Here is a 19,154-nt window from a genome sequence, read left to right on the forward strand (position 1 = left end):
CTCCATAAACATCTAGAGAAGAACATCTATTCATTGTTCTTCAGATCTTTCAAACCAGTTTTGATGCTTACAAGCAAACAAAATGCCAAAACAACAACAACAAAAACCAAGACCCTTTAACAACACTGGAAATACTAAGGCTAAGTACACACAGTCAAAAAGCCAAGGCTGAATCAATTCAATCTTCAAAGGTTAGTGTAAACTGCATAAATTGAACTGATTAACCAAGTGAACAAACATTCACTTTTGATTCTGGAAATGCAGCCATATGCCTGCAGTGGCTAAGGCCAGAAGCCCGGGGGCACTACAGCATGCCTCCCTACCTGGCTGGAGCAGGGAGCTTGGGCCAAGGCTAGCCCCCCCCATCCTGCAAGGGGGATTTGCAGGGGAGGTGCAAAGCATCCTGGGATACTAGGGGACTGTGAGTTAACTCGAATCTGGAGGGGATCTGGGAAAAAAAATTCAATAAACTGATTTAACCTTAATCAGTTAAGTCTGGTACTACATTCATCCAGGTTTATCTTAAACAAGTTTTGGCCATTTTGGAGGTGGTTTATGTGCATTGAATTTCTGTTGTGTTAGATTTGAAATGGTTTCTGATCACTTATATCCATTCATGTGTAATTTCTGTCCTTAGCCTAATAGTCTTAAATCCACTGCCTATTATGCAAGCCAATATCATTTCATTATTTCTTTGTGCACCCAATTTGTCTGTACCCATCTCTTTTCTCCTGTGTTATACTTAGATGTTTACACTCTTGGGGAAAAGACTGCCCTTTTGCTTCGTATGTGTATTGCAAATAGCATAATGGGCTTCTAGTCACTACATTAATACAAATAATAAGTGTATAAAACAAGAATCAATTATATACAAAGTTGGGGAAAAATGATGCATCCAATCTAAAAAAAGAAGAATTGCTAATTGGAATTTAAGAGAGAAGATGATGAAGATGAGATCATTTAAACAACTGTCTGCAAAAACTAATCATAGAGCCTAAACTTTTTCATTTTTACTAAAACTAAACATCCTCTATGAAATGCCCGAGTCAGTGAAATCTTCAGAAGAAATTTCACTATCAGGCACAATACAGCTGTCCATTCCAAAGGTGACAGCTTAAATATCCAGGAGACAGTGCTTTCTAAAAGCTGCTCAAGTGCAATAGAACAAAATCCTACAGGCAATACTGCAAACCACTTTCTGCTACAAGAGCAAAGGCATACTTCTTCAGCTCTACACTGTATGATCAATTTTCCCCAGAAAGAAAGGAAGAAAGAAAGAACAATCCTTACATTTCAGTTGTTAGTAACATGCTAAACTACAACTTCAGGAAGATCCTATGGTGTGTGATTAAGGCAGAATCAATACCTGGATAGAACAGAAAGGTTTTCTTATAAAGCTGTATCCACATATTACGTTGCCAGATTACCTTGCTTTTCAGACTGAATAACATCTTTACTTAGGAAAATCCAATTAATTCTTCAGCAAGAGCTTTTGGCAGGTTGAGGAAAAACAAGCAAAATAAACAAACAAACAAAAAACCCAAGGACAAGTCTTGAATCAGAAGTTCCTTCAATGGATAGGCATAGCTTGAATCAGAGCTTGGAGTAGATGATGTCAGAACCTGCATAGAATAACACACTTTACCAGTATTGCATGTGGTGTGTATCAGTCAAGACCCAGCAAGAGCTGTCTAAAGCAATGGTTTTCAAGTATTAATTTGTAGAAGCCTAAAAAATTTGGAATGGAGATGCAGATTCCTTTGAATGTTAAGTGTGGGTGTTCACATAGTTTTGATTGATCATAGTTATTTTTCATGTACTCCTTAAGCCATAGTCTGTGGACCCCCAGGGTTGGTCTAAAGCACTCTCAGAAGCAGCAGCAGCTCAGGTAAAAGAATGGAATGTGATTGTGGCTTCATTGGTTGCAATCCTTGCCAACATCAAAACACCTAAAGACTTCATCCAATATATTTTTCTTCAAATTTCCAATTAAATCAGATGGTAGCTAGTCACTTTCAGATTGTTAAATTAGTTTCAACATGGGTTTCAAAGAAGGATAAATGCAAACTATATACAATCACATAATGTTTTTCATTGAAAAGACCATCTCCCAAAGGAGAAACCCTACTAAAACAACTGAAATGTTATAACATTTCTCACCCAAAGTAATTACAACACTTTGGATCTGCTTAGCACTAGCATTGACCTCAACCATTTCCTATCCAAGCTGAGCATGAGAGAAGTCTCAATAAGAAGCTATAGTTTCATGAACTACTATAATAGATCATTTTCACAGTGTGGGGACACAATAAGCTTATAATATAACTATATCTCTCTGGCTCTACTGACCTTGCAGGACTTTCTAGATCAATCTTTACTGGAAGATGGTTGCTTATTACTTTCATAATGTGGATCTAAACAAATGCCAACAAACAATGACAATGAATTCAGGGAAGATGTGCCCCACTCCAATGAGCCAAAAATCTTCTGAGAATGTTTTCAACAGGGGGAAGCACAGGCCATCCTCTCAGCATTTGATAGGAATAGTCTAAATGCTGGTTCTAGATTCTGGGTCATGCAATACCACTGTTCTTGACGATAACACTTGTGCTTTTCATACTTTCCTGCCCGGCCAAAAGGTGCAATCATCCTATAACTTCTAAGATAAGATCTCTACAAGCAAGAAACATAAGTAAAACAGACACTAACTAATCTTTTCAGCTGTATAGCTTCTTTCCAACCCTGAAAAAAATGCAGTAGTCTAAATAGAGGCTTAATCCCTTTCTGTTAGCTTCAATTCTTAATGAAGTTTTTTTTCCTATCCCATCAGATATGAGTAACACCAAGTTAGATTTCATTAGAATCAGACAAACTGGACAATGGATCAAATTAGATGGGGTGTTGAAGACGGATGGTAAGTTACATGTCAGAAAGCAATACCTACTGCATTGTATGCGTTTGGGTAATTGTTTTAACGTAGAGAATCAGATCCCCAGAAAATGATGTTAATATTAATCATGTGGTTCTGGAAGATTCCTGCCATGGGTCTGTGGTTTAGTATTTATGTGTTTTTCTTTTATTTCTGGATTAGTAACTTTAAAAAACTGAACTGCTCAAAATAGGTACAGCAAAGATTGCAGCAATGCAGGCTTCTCCTGCTACTGCTTTTCTAATGTGTCTCAACTCTGACTTAAATCAAATGAAGCACTTGCCTACTCCTGAGCTTTTGCACTAATTACTTCTGTTACATGTTTATTCTAAAATTGGAATTGCATATGAAAATATTCGGTTGAATGCTGCTGTCGTTCCATGTCTGAACATTCCCCAGTAAAGCTGGCTACAGTCCCTTACTAATAATGCTGTTTACCAAGGCACACTTGTTTTCAGTATGTTTGCTCAGAATTATTATACTTTACTGTGTTACAGTTATATGCAGTCGTAAGTAATCTATGACAATAACCAATTACAGGCTGAAATAACATGTGAAAAAGCCAATAGGCTTGCTTCATTATATAATATTAAGGTGTATTTGCCAACTGGTTCTTGAGTAAACTGCTATAATATAATCCAGTTTCTAGATATTAAAAAATTACCATGCTGTGGTCTAAAAGATCACACACAATTTGTATGAATTGGGAACTGTGGGTAAATCCTACAATATTGTTATCTTCACTTAAAACTGTTTGCTAGTTAAGCATTATAGCCTACAATATCTTGAACTGTTTTGGAATGCCTTATTAACTCTATTAAGGGGGAGAGAGACTGGCTGCCACTAGTGCTGATGGAAGGTAGCCTCACAGGTGGGTATGAAGTGTGGCTTTAAATTAGAAACAGGCTTGATCTTCCATGTACTAACCATTTGATTCACACAGAATGGACTTCTGCAAGGACAAGAGTAAGTCTTTAACAAAAGTCTTAGACTTCAGAAGGGCTAATTTGGATAAACTAAGGCAATTGGTTTAACAGGCCTATTTGATTAAAGAGCTAAGAGATGTTGACAGGGTAGTAGCATGGAACTACTATCTTTTAAGGCAAAAGTACATATCTTCTTGGTGGCTTGTACACGAGACAAGAGGAAAAAATTGGTAGAGAAAGATTACAGACCTGCATGGATGAACTAGAACCTCAAAAAAGCCATCAGAAATAAGCAAAAGATTTACCACAATGGAAAAATAAGATTAATCAGTAAAAAGAAATGTCTTTCTGTGGTTAAGGAATGCTGGAACAGAGTAAGAATGAATGACCAAATCCTTAGTTGAGCTTGACCTTGTGAGGAATAGTAAAACTAACAGAAGTGTGTCCACTATATGCTGAGGGAAGACTGAAGTTCAGAGATAATTTAAGCATGACCCCAAAACTCAACAACTATTTTGCCTTAGTTTTTAACCAGAATGAAGTGGTAACTGAGAATTTTGGTGGTATATCACAGGGCAAGGACAACATGAATATAAGAATTACCATGCCAGAGGTGGCAGAAAAATTTGATTCTTCCTGCTAAAAACATGGGGGACCTGGATAATTTTCATCTGAAATACTGAGCGAATTCCCACATGAAATAGCAACTCCTCCAGCACAGAACTTCATGGAATCTGTCCCTTATGGGATAGCACTCTATGACTAGAAAAATAGCAAATGTAGTGCCCATGTGAAAAAAAAGAAGGCAGGGAGAAAGACTTATCCACCCAATCACAGGTCAGGCCTGCACGGATTGGATTTTTTTGTCATCCTCAGTAGCACAGGGTATGAACCTATTTCTAAGACCTTCTGTACATATATTAACTGCTTCCATGTCTTTGTAGTGGAAGATGATTGCCAGTGCCCTCACCTTCCCTACCTTTACCTGCACTGCATTGTAAGGTGCTCTGGGTATTCTGGATTTTGTTTTGGCTCTAAATGGCAATTCCCTTGGTTATGGCCCCAGATTCCTTTGCCCAACTGGATGGCCTGAGATCAGAGCTGTTCTGTAGGTTACTAAAACCATCTATGGGGAAGCACTAATTAAAAAAATGACATTTACACAAATATTTCTGTGGCTAAGCTAGGTTTTAGAAAAAATGGGAAGCCTACATCTAAAAAAGTCTTCTCAAGAATGTTTGCATTTTCCCTATATATTTCTTTGACATTATTATAAAGTATTTCTACTCGACCTTTCTGAGTAAGTTGAAAGAAATGCTGTTGTACTGAAAATAAAATGTATCCAACTAATTTTTCTTTCCATCTAATATTAGGGCCAGGTCCTTTGTAACTGAGATTTGGGAAGGCTAATTACATGATTTTTTTTTTTTATCTGCATGATGTACACCTGGCTAAAACAAGATTGTGGATACTTTAAGTTCGAGAGCACAAGGACAGTAAGAGCAATTTATCCTGAACTCACAAATATTCAAACAATCTGTTATAAACTATAAATATTATTTTCGTTCATCCTAGTTTAACATTTCAGAACCTAGAATGCCACTTAACATGTCCTCCTTTTTAATAGGATTATACACAGTAATAACTCATCAATAGGCATTCTACAGCAGACCATGCATACAAGAGAGCATAAAATGATTTGATTTCACAAAAGATGTTTAAAATGGTATTGTGATCTTTGAACATTGGGGATCCTCAAAATGTTATAGGATGGAAGTAAGTTACAGCATTTGCTTTTGATAATGGCTAGCTTAGGAGCAGGTAGCGAAGAATGAGATTTGGCAGTCAGAGAAAACATATTTTATATTCCTTCTTTCTTAATATGATTGATGAAACTGTGAACCATTATAGATGCTCCCTAACACCTTCCAATATAAAAAGATTATTTTTTGAGAAAACCCTCATACCTTCACTGCCTACCACAAGATTTGAAATTCAGGAGAAGAATAGTGCTTAGGCTAGAGTTTGGCTTTGTCTTTATCTCATGCAGATCCAGTCTGGCTTGGCAGAACTAGAGACTATTAAAAACAAAACAAAACACCAACCCTCCCATCCTTGCAGGAAAATTCTAGCAATATGCTAAGGGAATTGCATACAAAAATCATTAAAATTTGAAGTCAATCTCTCAAAGTCAAGAAGTCCCACCTGATCATGTGTCGCAGGGCACTTAAGTGCCCTGCGCATGAAATGCAAGCAACCAGGGAGAGTCCCTTAGTGGTGAGGAGGGGGAGGCTTGGCTGCCAGTCACCAGGGCAGCGCAGGTGCGGGTTGCCAGGACAACCAGAGAATACCAGCTGACGAGAAGGGGCAGGGCTTGACCCTTCTTAAGCCCAGGACTGAGGGCAGAGAGTGAGTTCCCTGCCAGCAGCTGAGGAAGAGGGAGCTTTGCTGGAGTAAGCAGAGCAGAGAAGCCTGATGGCCTGAGCAGCGTCTGCTTGATGATGCTGGGTGGAGGAAAACCTGGTAGGGATATGAATGATGGTTAGGCAGCTGGCTTAAAATTTATGTTGTAGCCCAGGGGCTTGAGTTTTCTGTTTGTAGTTTTATAAGACCAGAGGACCGGGCAAGGTTATAAGGGGTTGGAGGAGGCCTCATGGGGGCTCCACGGTAGCATGGAGACCCAGCGCCAGAGAGGGTGCAGCGTTTAGGGGCGTATTGACCCCAGCCCCAGCGCGGGCAGGATCGCGAGGCAAGGCCCCAGCGCGGGCAGGATCGCGAGGCAAGGCCCCAGCGCGGGCCACGAGAGTGAGAGGAGCCCCAGTGCAGGGCGTGAGCATGGAGAAAGGCCCCAGTGCAGGGCGTGAGCGCAGGAGGAGTCAGGGAGCACCGTGAGGGCGCAGGCAGACAGTGAGACGAGCCAGAGAGTGTCTGTAAGGGCACGGGCAACGGAGATGACCCATGAGGGCAGGGGCGACTGTGGGATGAGCCAGGGGGTGCCCGTGAGGGCGCCAAGAGGGGAATTGACTAGACAATGTCTGGTACACCTGTGAGGCTTGGGGTGTGATACAGGGGTGGTAGGAGCCACGCGTAGCCCCTGAGGCTTTAGTGCACTGTCACCGAAGGCAGAGCACGGACTGGGACATCTCAGGGCACCGTGCCAAAGAGAATAAAAAGGCAACCTCCCTTTAACAATATTAACATCAAAGATGTGGCGGGTGAGATAGTAAGGGTGCATTGAAACCAATTTGGCACGGTAAGGGGCACTAGGGGAGTTCACGGCACCCCTAGGTCCCACCGTCACATCGTGCCTTCTTAATTTTACCTTCTGCATGTGCACAGTATTTAACTGCCTTATCTCATGCTATTTCTTCCCTCCAGAGAAGTCTTGCCTCAGTCAACATGCAGTATTGATGTTACTCTAGGAATGACTTGGCTATTTTACTTTACTTTTTTGTTCATCATATTTGAGCAAAACTCTGGCTTGCATCCACAGAAGCTTCTCAAGCAAATCCTGGGACGTCATTCTCCCCTTGTACTCCGCCTTGGTGAGGCTGCAGCTGGAGTACTGAATACAATTCTGGGCTCCACAATTTAAAAAGGACGTGGAAAAACTTGAGTGAGTTCAGAGAAGAGCCACGTTTATGATCAGCCGGCAGGAGAACAGGCCCTATGATGAGAGGCTGAGAGTCATGGGACCCTGAAGAGCGTAGGCTTGGGGAGAGGGAGGGGAGAACGGGACGGGGGACCTGGTGGCTGCCTATAAGTATATAAGGGGTGTGCATCAGGGCCTGGGGGAATGCCTGTTCATCAGACTGCCTCAAGGGATGACAAGGTCAAACAGTCACAAACTCCTCCAAGACCGTTTCAGGCTGGACATAAGGAAAAGCTTCTTTACTATCCGAGCCCCCAAGGCCTGGAATAGACTTCTTTCAGAGGTGGTACAAGCACCTACTCTGGACTCTTCTAAGAAACACTGGATGTCTATCTTGCTGGGATCCTTTGAACCTAGCTGACTTCCTGCCCCTGGGGCAGGGGGCTGGGCTCCTAAGTCCCTTCCAGCCCTAATGTCTATGAAATCTATGAAATTCCATGTACAACTCTATTTTACTGCACAGTATGCAAATCTTTCACCAAATATAGATTTAATAATGTTCTTATGACATTTTTGCCAATGATTATCAGTATCCGGGTGCTTTATAAGCCTTAATGAAACTTATTTTCATCATAACCCTGTGAGTTAGGGAGGTACTATTTTACATAACAGAGGCACAGGGAATGAAAAGTAAAATTGTCAAGTACTTATGGATTTCTCACAGTACTTTGCATTACATTGCACTTTATATGTTCAAAGCATCCAATGACTTCAGTTCAGCAAATTAGGCCCTGCAGAACCAAGATGGGGATGCAGAAAATAAGGAACACATAATTAGCAAGCTCCCGTGAAAATTTTTTAAGTAGTTTTTTCAACATCATACTCAGAAGTCTGTAGAAGAAGCAAGTATAGAATTAATTTCTCTAAGAGACCATTGTTTTTTTAAGTGCAATCTATGCTTTGTTTACTGGACAACAGTCAGCTTTTGCAACAAGCACCAGGGAGCTACAGATGACAATCTTCTTCATGAAAGAACCTGATTCATTCTCGTATATTCATTAGCTAGCCAGTAGAGTGAATGAAGCAAGGGTCATGTGGACGATGGCCTCTCCTTACATGATCACATACTATCACAATACACATGGGAAGATGGGGGCAACTGCATAAGGCGATCTTAATTCATATTTTAACTTTGGACTACTTGACTTTGCAATTTTTATTTTTTGGGGGGAGTCGGTAATATTCTAAACAGTCTGAAAAACAAATTGGAACTCCCTGCTACACAAAATTTGCATCACTTGGAACTTTATTGCCCTCTACATGTCTCCTCATCAGGAATAGAAGTTTAAAGTCTACTACACTAGTCTCTGCCTCTAAGGCTAGCAGAATAAGTACTTTTTGTAGTAGACTGTCATCTTTGTGGGCCAGCTTTGAAGATGGATGAGGTGCATATACTTTGTCAGTAGTTTTCACTGCTGACATGCTGAGACTCAGGACTCCTGAGACAAGGTTCTTAGGGTAAATCTGATATATTTTATTAGGCCAACTCAAATAGCTGGAAAAATTCTTGTTAGCAAGCGTTTGGGTTTAAATGCCCTTCATTAGGTTGAGGAACCATCTGCAGTTGGTATGCGCTCTACCTGGATGGAATGAATAGTAAAGCCAGAGGCTGGTATGCATGCAAGAAAGCCAGTCTGTGAGGATGTAAAGTGAGGAGTCAGTGGGTGAGAAACAGGCTGCGGGGGGGATGAATGTACCAGGTAAATAGTAGATAGGTTTCCTGCTACATTCATCCCCAGCCTGTCTCTCATCCAGTGACTCCTCAATTTACATCTTCACTGACAAGCTTTCTTGCATGCATGCCAGCTTCTTTACTATTCATTCCATACAGGAAGAGCACATACCAATTGCAGATGCTTCCTCAGCCTGATGAATGGTATTTAAACCTGAAAGCTTGCTAGGAAGAATTCTTCCAACTATTTGATTTGATCTAATAAAAGATAACAGATTTATCCTAAGAACCTTGTTTGCCTCTGTCCTTAGACCAACACAGCTACAGCCTACACCCCTGTAACATGGAAGGACTCCTGAGACACATTCTAGATTCTGGCATTAAGTGTTCGCTAGTGGTTACAGGATATTCTGTACCTGTTCAGCTCCTTTTCTCATGGGTATGGGTAGTTATTAATCCCTGTGCTCCTATCCTTCTCATACCACTGAAGGAAGCTTTCACCCCTGTCCCTATTTGCTTCTGTTTCTCCACCTTCTTTGACAGCTCCTCTCTTTCTCCTACCATGTTCCTATATAAAAGGATCCACTACAAATATAACTGGAGAGGTATCTCCAGGACTTTGAGGTTGATCAATAACATTTATTCCAGGTATTGTTTTATATTATAATAAGATAGTTTTGGAGATTCAATTGTACATCATTTTGAGTTTAAGTTTTTTGTTTTTACATTAACATCAAATATGTTGATATTGCTTGATGAATTAGGCTGTTTATTACATACTGAATACATTTAAGAAATCAAAAGTTGTTCTTACTACAATTTACACATAATATATCCTGTTGCTAAAAGGAAAAATCCCAATTACTTCATGTCTGCTCACAGAGAGACCACTGACACTTATCATGGGGTAAAAGAAACCTCACAGCTAAATGTTTAAGAACAACTATTTTTTTTAAATATAGGCTAATCAGTATAGGCTGAATCAATTTTAAATTATCCAGATTAAAAAGGCACTTAAGCCATGTGATATTCCTCTGCCACGGGGTGAATTTTCCCCATAATGATTAAGAAATCAATTTAATTGAACATATTTAATAGCAACTCAAATACAGATTCTAATACCCATGATTATCCTGCTTCAAAAAATTACAACTAAGTGCCACATAAGGGATTTAATATATTTTTTAAACATATACTGTATATCCACAAAGAGTTTAAAGGTTTCATAACTCACAGTTCCCATCTTAAGTGTTTGAGGGATCGGACTGTCAAAAACAAAGAGGAATAAGAACACTATTATAAGTAGCATTATTGCACAGTTTAGGAAGCTAAGTTATGGATCAGAATCCCACTATATTATCAGATTTAAAAACACAGATCAACAGACTAAACAGGAAAGGGCATAAAGATAGGAAATAAAAATTACTGAACCCTCTTCCCCCCTAAAATGTAATATAAATTTAAAAATACCCTAGAGCTTTGGTCATAAGTTAAAATAATTAGAACCAGGTAAAATAACAACTGTATTAATCACTGGAATGCCACAATTACATCAACATAACTTCAATTGATGCTTTGACATTTCTAGAAGAAAACCACTGTTATCGATGTCCTCTGAGGCTTTTGTTAGCATTTTTAAAACATTTAGAACCCCTAGGGATTCAATGAGGCACACACTCTCACGTGGAAAAAGTGATATTTTAAACATAGTACACCAAAAGCATTTTCTTATCTCTCTATTACACCTGAAACCATGACTGATTGGTTCCCTAGCTGGGCACTGAAGGTCTTTGCTACGATCATGAAATGAGCATGGATGGCTATCACTCATGGGATGTTTGGATTGTATGCAAGCCTTCAGCAGATCTGCAAGTGGGAAACTGGGCTGCATATGCAGTTACATGTGCAGATTAATGCAGCAGTCCACAGTGAGGACACAAAACTTGTTATTTCAAATCCATTTTAGTTTAATCAAGTAGTTTAATAAGGAACCGTAGTGTGCCACTTGGATTACCCTGGTGGACTGCATGTGGTTTGTGTGTTGTGCACCACTGAATTAAGGTGGCTATTTCAGGCTATTTTAGAAGTTGCCCTATTTCACTAACTGAAATTTTGTTAGAAGTGTACACTTCTAGCTACTTCTTAGCTATTCTGTTTTGCATGCTGCTAAAATATGCTTAATTTGCTTGTGAACTGATCAAGTTACCCCTAGCTATCATGCAACACATGGCACTCTAGGAAGCCATCACAATTTCTTAGGTCTTTACCTTTCAAAATATAAAGTTTCTCACATACAATACAGGTACTGTACTGATCTCAGGTGTGGTATATTTTTGGGAAAAGTTGTTTGGTTAAAGTAAAAACTGCTAATCCCATAATATGTAATAGGCTGTCAACAATATTTAGAACTTCCTCACATTTCAAAGACCTGCTGGGCTAAAGAAATTCTGATTCCAAATTTCCAAAATGCCTAATTCTAAAAGTGGACTATTTCCAAACACAAAGCTTTTATTCTGTAACCAGGACAGAATCCAACCATTCTTACAAAAGATTCTACCACTATAAACAAAGTCACCAACTAGAAATTCATAGTGTTGAAAGACTTCTAAAAGATAAACTACAAGCATTTACTATACAAAGAAAAATCAATAACCTTTACAAGAACTGCATTCAGGTATGGGTTCATTTCTACAAATAAAAGCAATATAATGGATGAATCTTATGCTACTTTCAGATAACCATTCTTGCTTTTCACTTTGTAGCAGTACAATAAAAACTTAATGACTCCAGCTGAAAATGAAAGTACAATGGGTCAACGTAAGAGACATATAACTTGTTTACATTATTAATGCCATTACATTACATTAATAATGTAAAAAGTTATATCAATTACTGAACTGAGAATATACAGTGTAGCTATACCTACAGACAAAGGCTTCTGAACTCAAAAATATAACTTGTTGATACTGAAAAACCTACCTGTATAAGGAAACTGGCCCAGTCCTGTTTCCATTGAAATAACTGGCAGAACTCCAACTCACTTCAGTGGAACTAGGGTCCAAGTCTGAAACCTACAGCATTACTAACAAAGATAAATTACACTTTGTAAACTCTATCCTATAATCCTTACCTCACACAAATACTCCAATAGAATTACTTTCAGCAAAGATTGCAGGACTGTGACTTCAGTTGCATTTCAAAACGTGAATCTGCCCATCCAGGTATTTGATACATATACTATTATAAATACATGCACACAAGTACTTGATCTATAACTACATTGCTATAATCATTCAAGGATTTCTGTTTATAGTATTAATGTACTTTTGTACAAAAGCACAATGGCTGGAATGTTAAGTGTTAACTACATTTTCAGACTATTTTAATGGAAAAAAACTATTTTAAACCTAAATCATCATGGAAGGATAGAGGAAAGAAAAGGTGATTTTTTTAAAGCCATGACACACAGAAGAAACAATTAAATTTTTTCACCTTGGAAGATGTAGCATAGAAAATAAAATGCAAAGTGTATAATATTTTTAGAAATTATTTTGTAAATGGTGTATATAATTGTATTTACAGCAAACAGATATGTACCACTACAGTGGGACTATAACCTTTGCTTTGTAACTCATTTTCCACACTGTGAAAACATCCCACAATCAAATTAAACAGAAAAATAAATTCATTTCCATTGTACAATTACTACACTTTTGGTTAAAAGGGTTGTCAGTCACCTGAATAACAATCTTCCTAACTATTACTAACTCTTTAATTTGCCTCTGAAGAATGATGCAGACTTCAGACTAAAATATGATTAGCAGAAAAAAGTATGTTAAATTTGTTCATGGTAATTTGTTTGTATGAAGATCAGTTTTCAATTCTTCTAGCAGTGTATTTGGGATTTCATGATTATTTTACATAAAGATTTGGAGCATTTGGGGTTTAAATATAGACTTAAAGCACTATGGCAACCCGCAGAAAATTTCTATAAGTAATTGCCAGTAAAGTATAAAACTTTATTTCTCATGAAAGATACCTTGAAATAAAGTTGTTACCTTACTTTTTTCTACTATTTTTTCATATCAGATTTCTTATCTCTTCCCACCCCACCAAATCCAAATAAATTAAATGAAAACATTTAAATGCAGAAACATTACATAACATATATAACAGCTCCCAGTGAAATAAAGCATTTATCAAAGCTGTGGTTGTGGCAGAAGTTACTTTTTATGCCCCATCCTTAAAAAGTATTGTGTATTTCAGATAAATAGATTATTTCTCCATGAGCTATTGTGTAAGTACAATATACACAGATGAACATACTGAGTATAATTATATGTAAATATGGATTTATACATGTTAAATACAAATATGAAACACTTACGATGAAAAATAGATTAATTTCTTTCTGGCTAAAGTATCCAGTTTTCAAGCCGTGATACTCAGCATTCTTAAACTTTGAAGCATTACAGCATATTTCCACTCTCTTAGATGCAATAGTGAGGTTATTGCTTCTGCAAGTCCATAATCTAAACCTTCCTTTAAGGACTTTCTGTTACTTTCTTTGTATTTTAGAAATTTGATAATCTATTTGATCACAACTGGCACGATGTCCTATGCTGGTGATCCTTACCATTCCAATACAGAAATCTTTACAAGTCCCCTGTAACACTTTTGCTAACAACATATTACATTTGTACTTTAACTAGAGCGAAAGCTTACACACTTGGGACTGGACTCAATACAAACTATTCAGTTTCAACACTGCAGAAGCCCATAAAATCTTTCCATGCCAAATAACTATTCTGGGACTGCATGGGCATCTCTGGATGCGGTGAAGAAAGCCAAGAAAGATGCCATTACTGAACCCAGCTCTAAAAAGTTTATAAACACATGTCCTTAAATCAAGTATAAATGTTTGGGGCCTGATTTGCAGAAATGCTGAATAACCACAAATTCAAAGTCAGTCAGTGGGAGTTGTGGTATTTAGCACATCTGAAAAGAAGTCAGGCTTTTTGGAAGGATTTTTAATATAAATGTCTATCCTCTGATATACCAGTGTAACTGGATCAAATGATTTGGGTAGGTCTCTGAAAGACATGTGCATGCAGGAGACCACTCTTTTCAGAATTAGACTGTGTTTACTGAATCACATCCTACCAGACTAGTAGCAGAAATGTGCTCCTATTATTTACAAAGTATAAAGTGCATTATGATTTAATTATAGAACTGACAGATTTTCTGCCTGGACCATACAACTTTGAAATAGAGGTGAGGGCTTTATGTAAAATTCTCTCATGAGAACCTATTAATTCAAGAGGTTCAGACTGATGTTCTTCACCCTGTCCTCCTAGAATTGTTTTTGGCCATTCTCTTTAGTGCAAATAAGCTTGTGTTTTTATCAAGTTTAAGGGACATGGCAGTTTTTCGGCTTAAAGAATGAAGATTTAAAATGCATCAGGAATTCAGTATTCCTCTGCATAATGATAGGCCCTTCTGCACATAAGCAGCATGTTATTGCTGCTCTCAAAAGCTGGGAATACACTGCCAAAATAATGAGGAACCCGTTTAGAAATTTAATCGCTTTAAGCTTGCATTGCTACATTTCCAGTTCGCTGTATTATCCTTGAAATAGAAGTTCTGCAAACATCAGTGCTTTACATTGCTGTGGAAAACTAGTAGCTAGTGCTTACCCATCAATAACTAGCTACTAACATTAAGGCTCGGGTTTCATCTTAGATACTCAGGTGGGAGAATAAGTGCAATAGCTGATTTTACAAAGTAGAAGGCAGCGCCTGCCTGTGTGTCAAAACTGAGAATTGAGCCCTATTTAGTAACCAGCAAATGCTGAATTCCTTGGGTAATATTTAAAACAAGCTAATTTCTTTTTGAACTCCAATAAATGAATACAGGAAGTAAAATTAAGAAGCAATGGTGCAGAGTGACACTGGTCTGCATCTAAACTGGAACACTTCTAAAACCCAAGATGCAGTGTAACTGTAATGGTTTATACAATAATTAAAATGGCAACCTGATACTAAGAAGCAACACGACATTGCATTTTTTTTGTTTTTTGTTTAAATCTGTGAAGAAAATTTATCTTTTTAAATTACTTGTTCAAGGAAACTATTCTCTCCTTTAAGAGGAAAGGAGCACATGGAATGCAAACTTATGGGCATTAAACATATTAGCCAAAGGAGATTTAAACATTGACTGATGAAAACATAACTTTAAACTGGAAGATCTTGAATGTACAGGGGAAAATGCCACACACAAAGAGAAGGTATGTGTATGGGGGAGGAGGAAGGAGAGTAAAGGGGAGACCGGGATGGTGGGGAAAGGGGGAGCATAAAAGGTTCCTACATTCATAGCTCCAGGTGGTTGGAATATTTGACAATGTCATCATTACTCCAGGCACTGTGATGGGCAGCAGCAATCAGTGATACAATATCTCATGCATCAGTTAATCTTTCACTAAATTCTATAATCAAACCAAGAATAGAACAGAAGGCTACTTGATACCATTTTTTACCTCCTTAAAACTTTTTTTCTCTATGGAATATGAACCAGCATCCCCAAGATTAAGAAAAAATTATAAACCTTAATTGATTTGTCATATTGCCAGATGGCCTACTAACAATTAAGTAACTGAATAAGGAAACACTGATTTTGATTAGAGAATATATGAAACAGCAATCTATGCATTCATTTATGGTATTTTTGGCACAAAGCCAACTACTTATTAGGCATAACTGTTACATAAGGGGGAATCACCTAAAACAGTGAAATTAACTTCCTTATGTCTATTGTTTTCCATCACAACTATAACATTTTCATAACGGTTCTTTGGTGACTTTGGTGCAAATTCATTTTTAATTAAGCCAGACAAATTATTTTTAGCACTCAAGCTAAAATTCAGATTACTTGCTCAATCCACTCAGTCCCCACACACAGGCCTCTTTGAAGTTAGTGGTGTGGGAGATCAAAGATATGATGCGGCATTGGAATTTATTGAATTTGCTTCATATTGTGTAGGTGTATTAAAGTAAGACTTAACAAACATCTTGATGGCAGATAAATATGTTTCTGGGCAGTCCAATATATGTTTGGATTAAAAGATAGGTGGCTAATATACATGCTGGGGCAACTGATAAAAAAGGCTGATTTGTGTAATAGTAAGTTTCCCTACCTTTATGGAGCATATTTTAAAACGCTTAAAAAAAAGGCAGGGAACATAGACAGATGCAATACAGAAAGAACTCACTGCCCAATCTGACTCCTACTGACTTCTGTGGGACAGAAACTGGCTCTCCTGGTTGAAAAGTTCCTTGTAACAATTTTCTTGATTTAAGGATAGAATATTCAAAATGCTATCCATTTCCCCTTTTCTAACTTCATACTCCTGAAGCACTGTCTCCCTCTAAGAATCCCACAGTATTACAAGAGACTTTATTACAGACATAAGAGTCCATGAGCAAGGATGAAATAGCCAGATCATAGCTCCAATTTACCACAGTGAGAAGGCAGTGTGTGTGTGGTTGACTGGAAGCATGATATTATCTTGAACTATTAAAACACAAACTATTACTAAAGCTATTACTTATCAAGAAAATGAAAAACACTAAAAGCTTTAGCCATGGCATTGCAAATATGCTACCAATAAATATGAAAATTAAATGATGCACCAAATCCCCCATAAGGTCTCTCTCTAAGTGTAAGAAAACCCCCACCCCCAAAAGTTATCCTAATACGTTTAACATTACATAAGTGCTATGATTACATTTGGGAGAAAACCCTGGAATCTCAATCACAACAATCATCCAACCACCAGAATGCCCACCTCTCAGCTGCTTCCTGGAGCCCCAGAACACCACCAATACAAAAATATTTTTTGAAATTTTGAGAAATGCATTAAAAAAATTCTCACCCTTATATAATATCACAGATAGATGAAAAACTGATCATTATTAATTTTCATTAAATTTGGAATAACCAATCAGAGCTCAAGAACACATTTGCTATTCTGTGGCATTCAAATAATTTGGTTATCACAAAATTTTGGAATTAAAAAATTAATATTCCACTCTTTATTAGTACATTATAAAGGTTTGGTCTGCTATCGAGATTTTTCCCCTTAAGAATATAGTTTAAAATTCAGTAACCAATCAACAGATACTGATTTAAAATTTCTACTTTTCCTTACATACAAGTAGATAAAATTCATATAAAGTCAATTTGGGAGTTAAATGCCCTGTAGTTAAGTGTTTCAGATTTTAACTTGTTATGGACAACATTTATTTCTGGAAAACCTGTCATAAGCAGGAACTGATACTTTTCAGCCTAAGATGCATTTGTTTTGTTTTGTTGGGTTTTTTTGTATCATGTTCTACTGCAACACAAGCCTTACCTAGACTATATAAAGGTCAGAATGTCAGATTTTTGTGCTGATACGCATACTTCCATAGTCTTCGACAATTGAAGCAGCTGACTCATAGATTTTGGAGGCTGGTATTCCCATAAGAATTTCAGAGATGTGTTGGGTATAATTTAATGTGATAACCAGACTCCTGAAGTATGTACTGGAGTTATTACTAATAAATGGGAAAGGACTTACGAAAAAGAAGAGAGACTTCTTCAAACTATTACACATCAGTACCTCTATAGCCAATTTATAGTTTTCTGTATTGCCTTTCAGCCAGTTGAAATGCACTCAATGCACTCTACTCGAGACCCTCTTGCTCTTCACCACTGTCCCCTCTGACATCCATTCTTTTTTCCTTATGGCTGTTGTAAATTCTCCTCATCTCTTCTTCATACTTGATAAAATTTTCCCCAAACCTTGTCCATGCTTTGTAAGGGACAGTGATGGTGTTACGGTAAGGTGGTCTCACCTCACTTACCTTCAAAAAAATGCCATACCTGTTGGATCCCACATCAAAATAGAATCGCTTGTTGTCCACCCTGAAGGAAGTCCCCTCTGGAAGTTCAGGGGGCTCATCACCCCCACTTCTTCGTTCTTCTATATCCCCCTCACCATACTCTTCAATTAGCTGGACCAAAGCATCCCTGAATTCAATCATCCCTTGTGCTGGAAGGACAATAGTCTGCTCCTGTCCCAAACTGTGGCCAAAATAGCCTATCATGCCAGGTCCTCTGATCATGGTTTGTCTAATCCTTAAGAAGCGCCCACGCTGATTCTCCTTTAGATCTAAGTAATATTTTCTGTTGTCTCTTTCTATGTACTCAGTTTTCAGGACACTATGGGGATGTTCTTCAGATCCAACAGATGTGGGAGGGGAAGGTGGATGATGCGGCTGCCGCCTCCTCAGATCCTGCTCTTTGCCATTACTGTGCTCATGTCTATGACTATGGCTGCCTTTTAGGCCCAAATGGGCATAGTGTTCAATGAAATTGCCCAGGCAATCCTTCAGCTCAGCTGCCACGGACAAGGAGAGAGTCAGTTTACTTTTCCTGATGTTGTCTTGCCTGCCCCTTCCTATCCAGACCTCCGCTATCTTCAGGAAGCGCCCTCGGGAGCTCTGCTTCACATCCAGGTAAAATCGCTTTTTCTGGATGTCCACTCTCTTGGAGGCCAACTCCTGGATCTCCATGCAGCCCCCTGGAGAGGAGGCTGAGTACTGATACTGCTGCTGAGACTGGGAGTACACACTCCTGTGCAGGCCAGAGCCTCCCAGGCTCCTTCCTCCTCCTCCTCCTCCTCCTCCTCTCCCCTTCTCCATCTTTACCAGTCAGCTGGAAATGACACACACCAGAGACACAGACCATCACATCAGTAGTGGGGCCTGCTCTGCTTCTCAGCCGCCCCAGGGGGATGGATGCTTCCCTCCCTGCCGCCCTCCCGCTGGGCAGAGCACGCAGTAGCGGCACCCGGCGGGGCCCACGGCCTCCCCCCTGGACCATCGCAAACTTCCCCCACAAGGCCCGGCCAGCGGCCTCCCCGCAGCCGCCCCA

The 19,154-nt window shown here is 38.7% G+C and overlaps 1 protein-coding gene across 7 annotated transcripts in view; it reads right to left on the reverse strand.

Moving 5' to 3' along the window:
• PURG (purine rich element binding protein G) overlaps positions 1–19,066 on the reverse strand; it is a 44,478-nt gene extending 25,412 nt beyond the window's left edge. For 2 of the 7 annotated variants that reach the window (XM_019556376.1, XM_019556375.1), the window contains exons 1-2: positions 15,546–19,066; positions 12,159–12,261 (exon numbers count right to left, since the gene is read on the reverse strand). In XM_019556376.1, coding sequence (XP_019411921.1) covers positions 17,903–18,922 — 1,020 coding nt within the window. In that variant the 5' untranslated portion in view covers positions 18,923–19,066 and the 3' untranslated portion in view covers positions 12,159–12,261; positions 15,546–17,902. The remainder of the gene's footprint in view (positions 1–12,158; positions 12,262–15,545) is intronic. The other 5 variants (XM_019556378.1, XM_019556377.1, XM_019556379.1 and 2 more) reach the window with 4 other exon arrangements.
• Positions 19,067–19,154: the final 88 nt, after the last annotated feature.

This window comes from Crocodylus porosus, unplaced genomic scaffold (assembly GCF_001723895.1).
Source record: "Crocodylus porosus isolate Cpor-Errol unplaced genomic scaffold, CroPor_comp1, whole genome shotgun sequence".
NCBI lineage: Eukaryota > Metazoa > Chordata > Crocodylia > Crocodylidae > Crocodylus > Crocodylus porosus.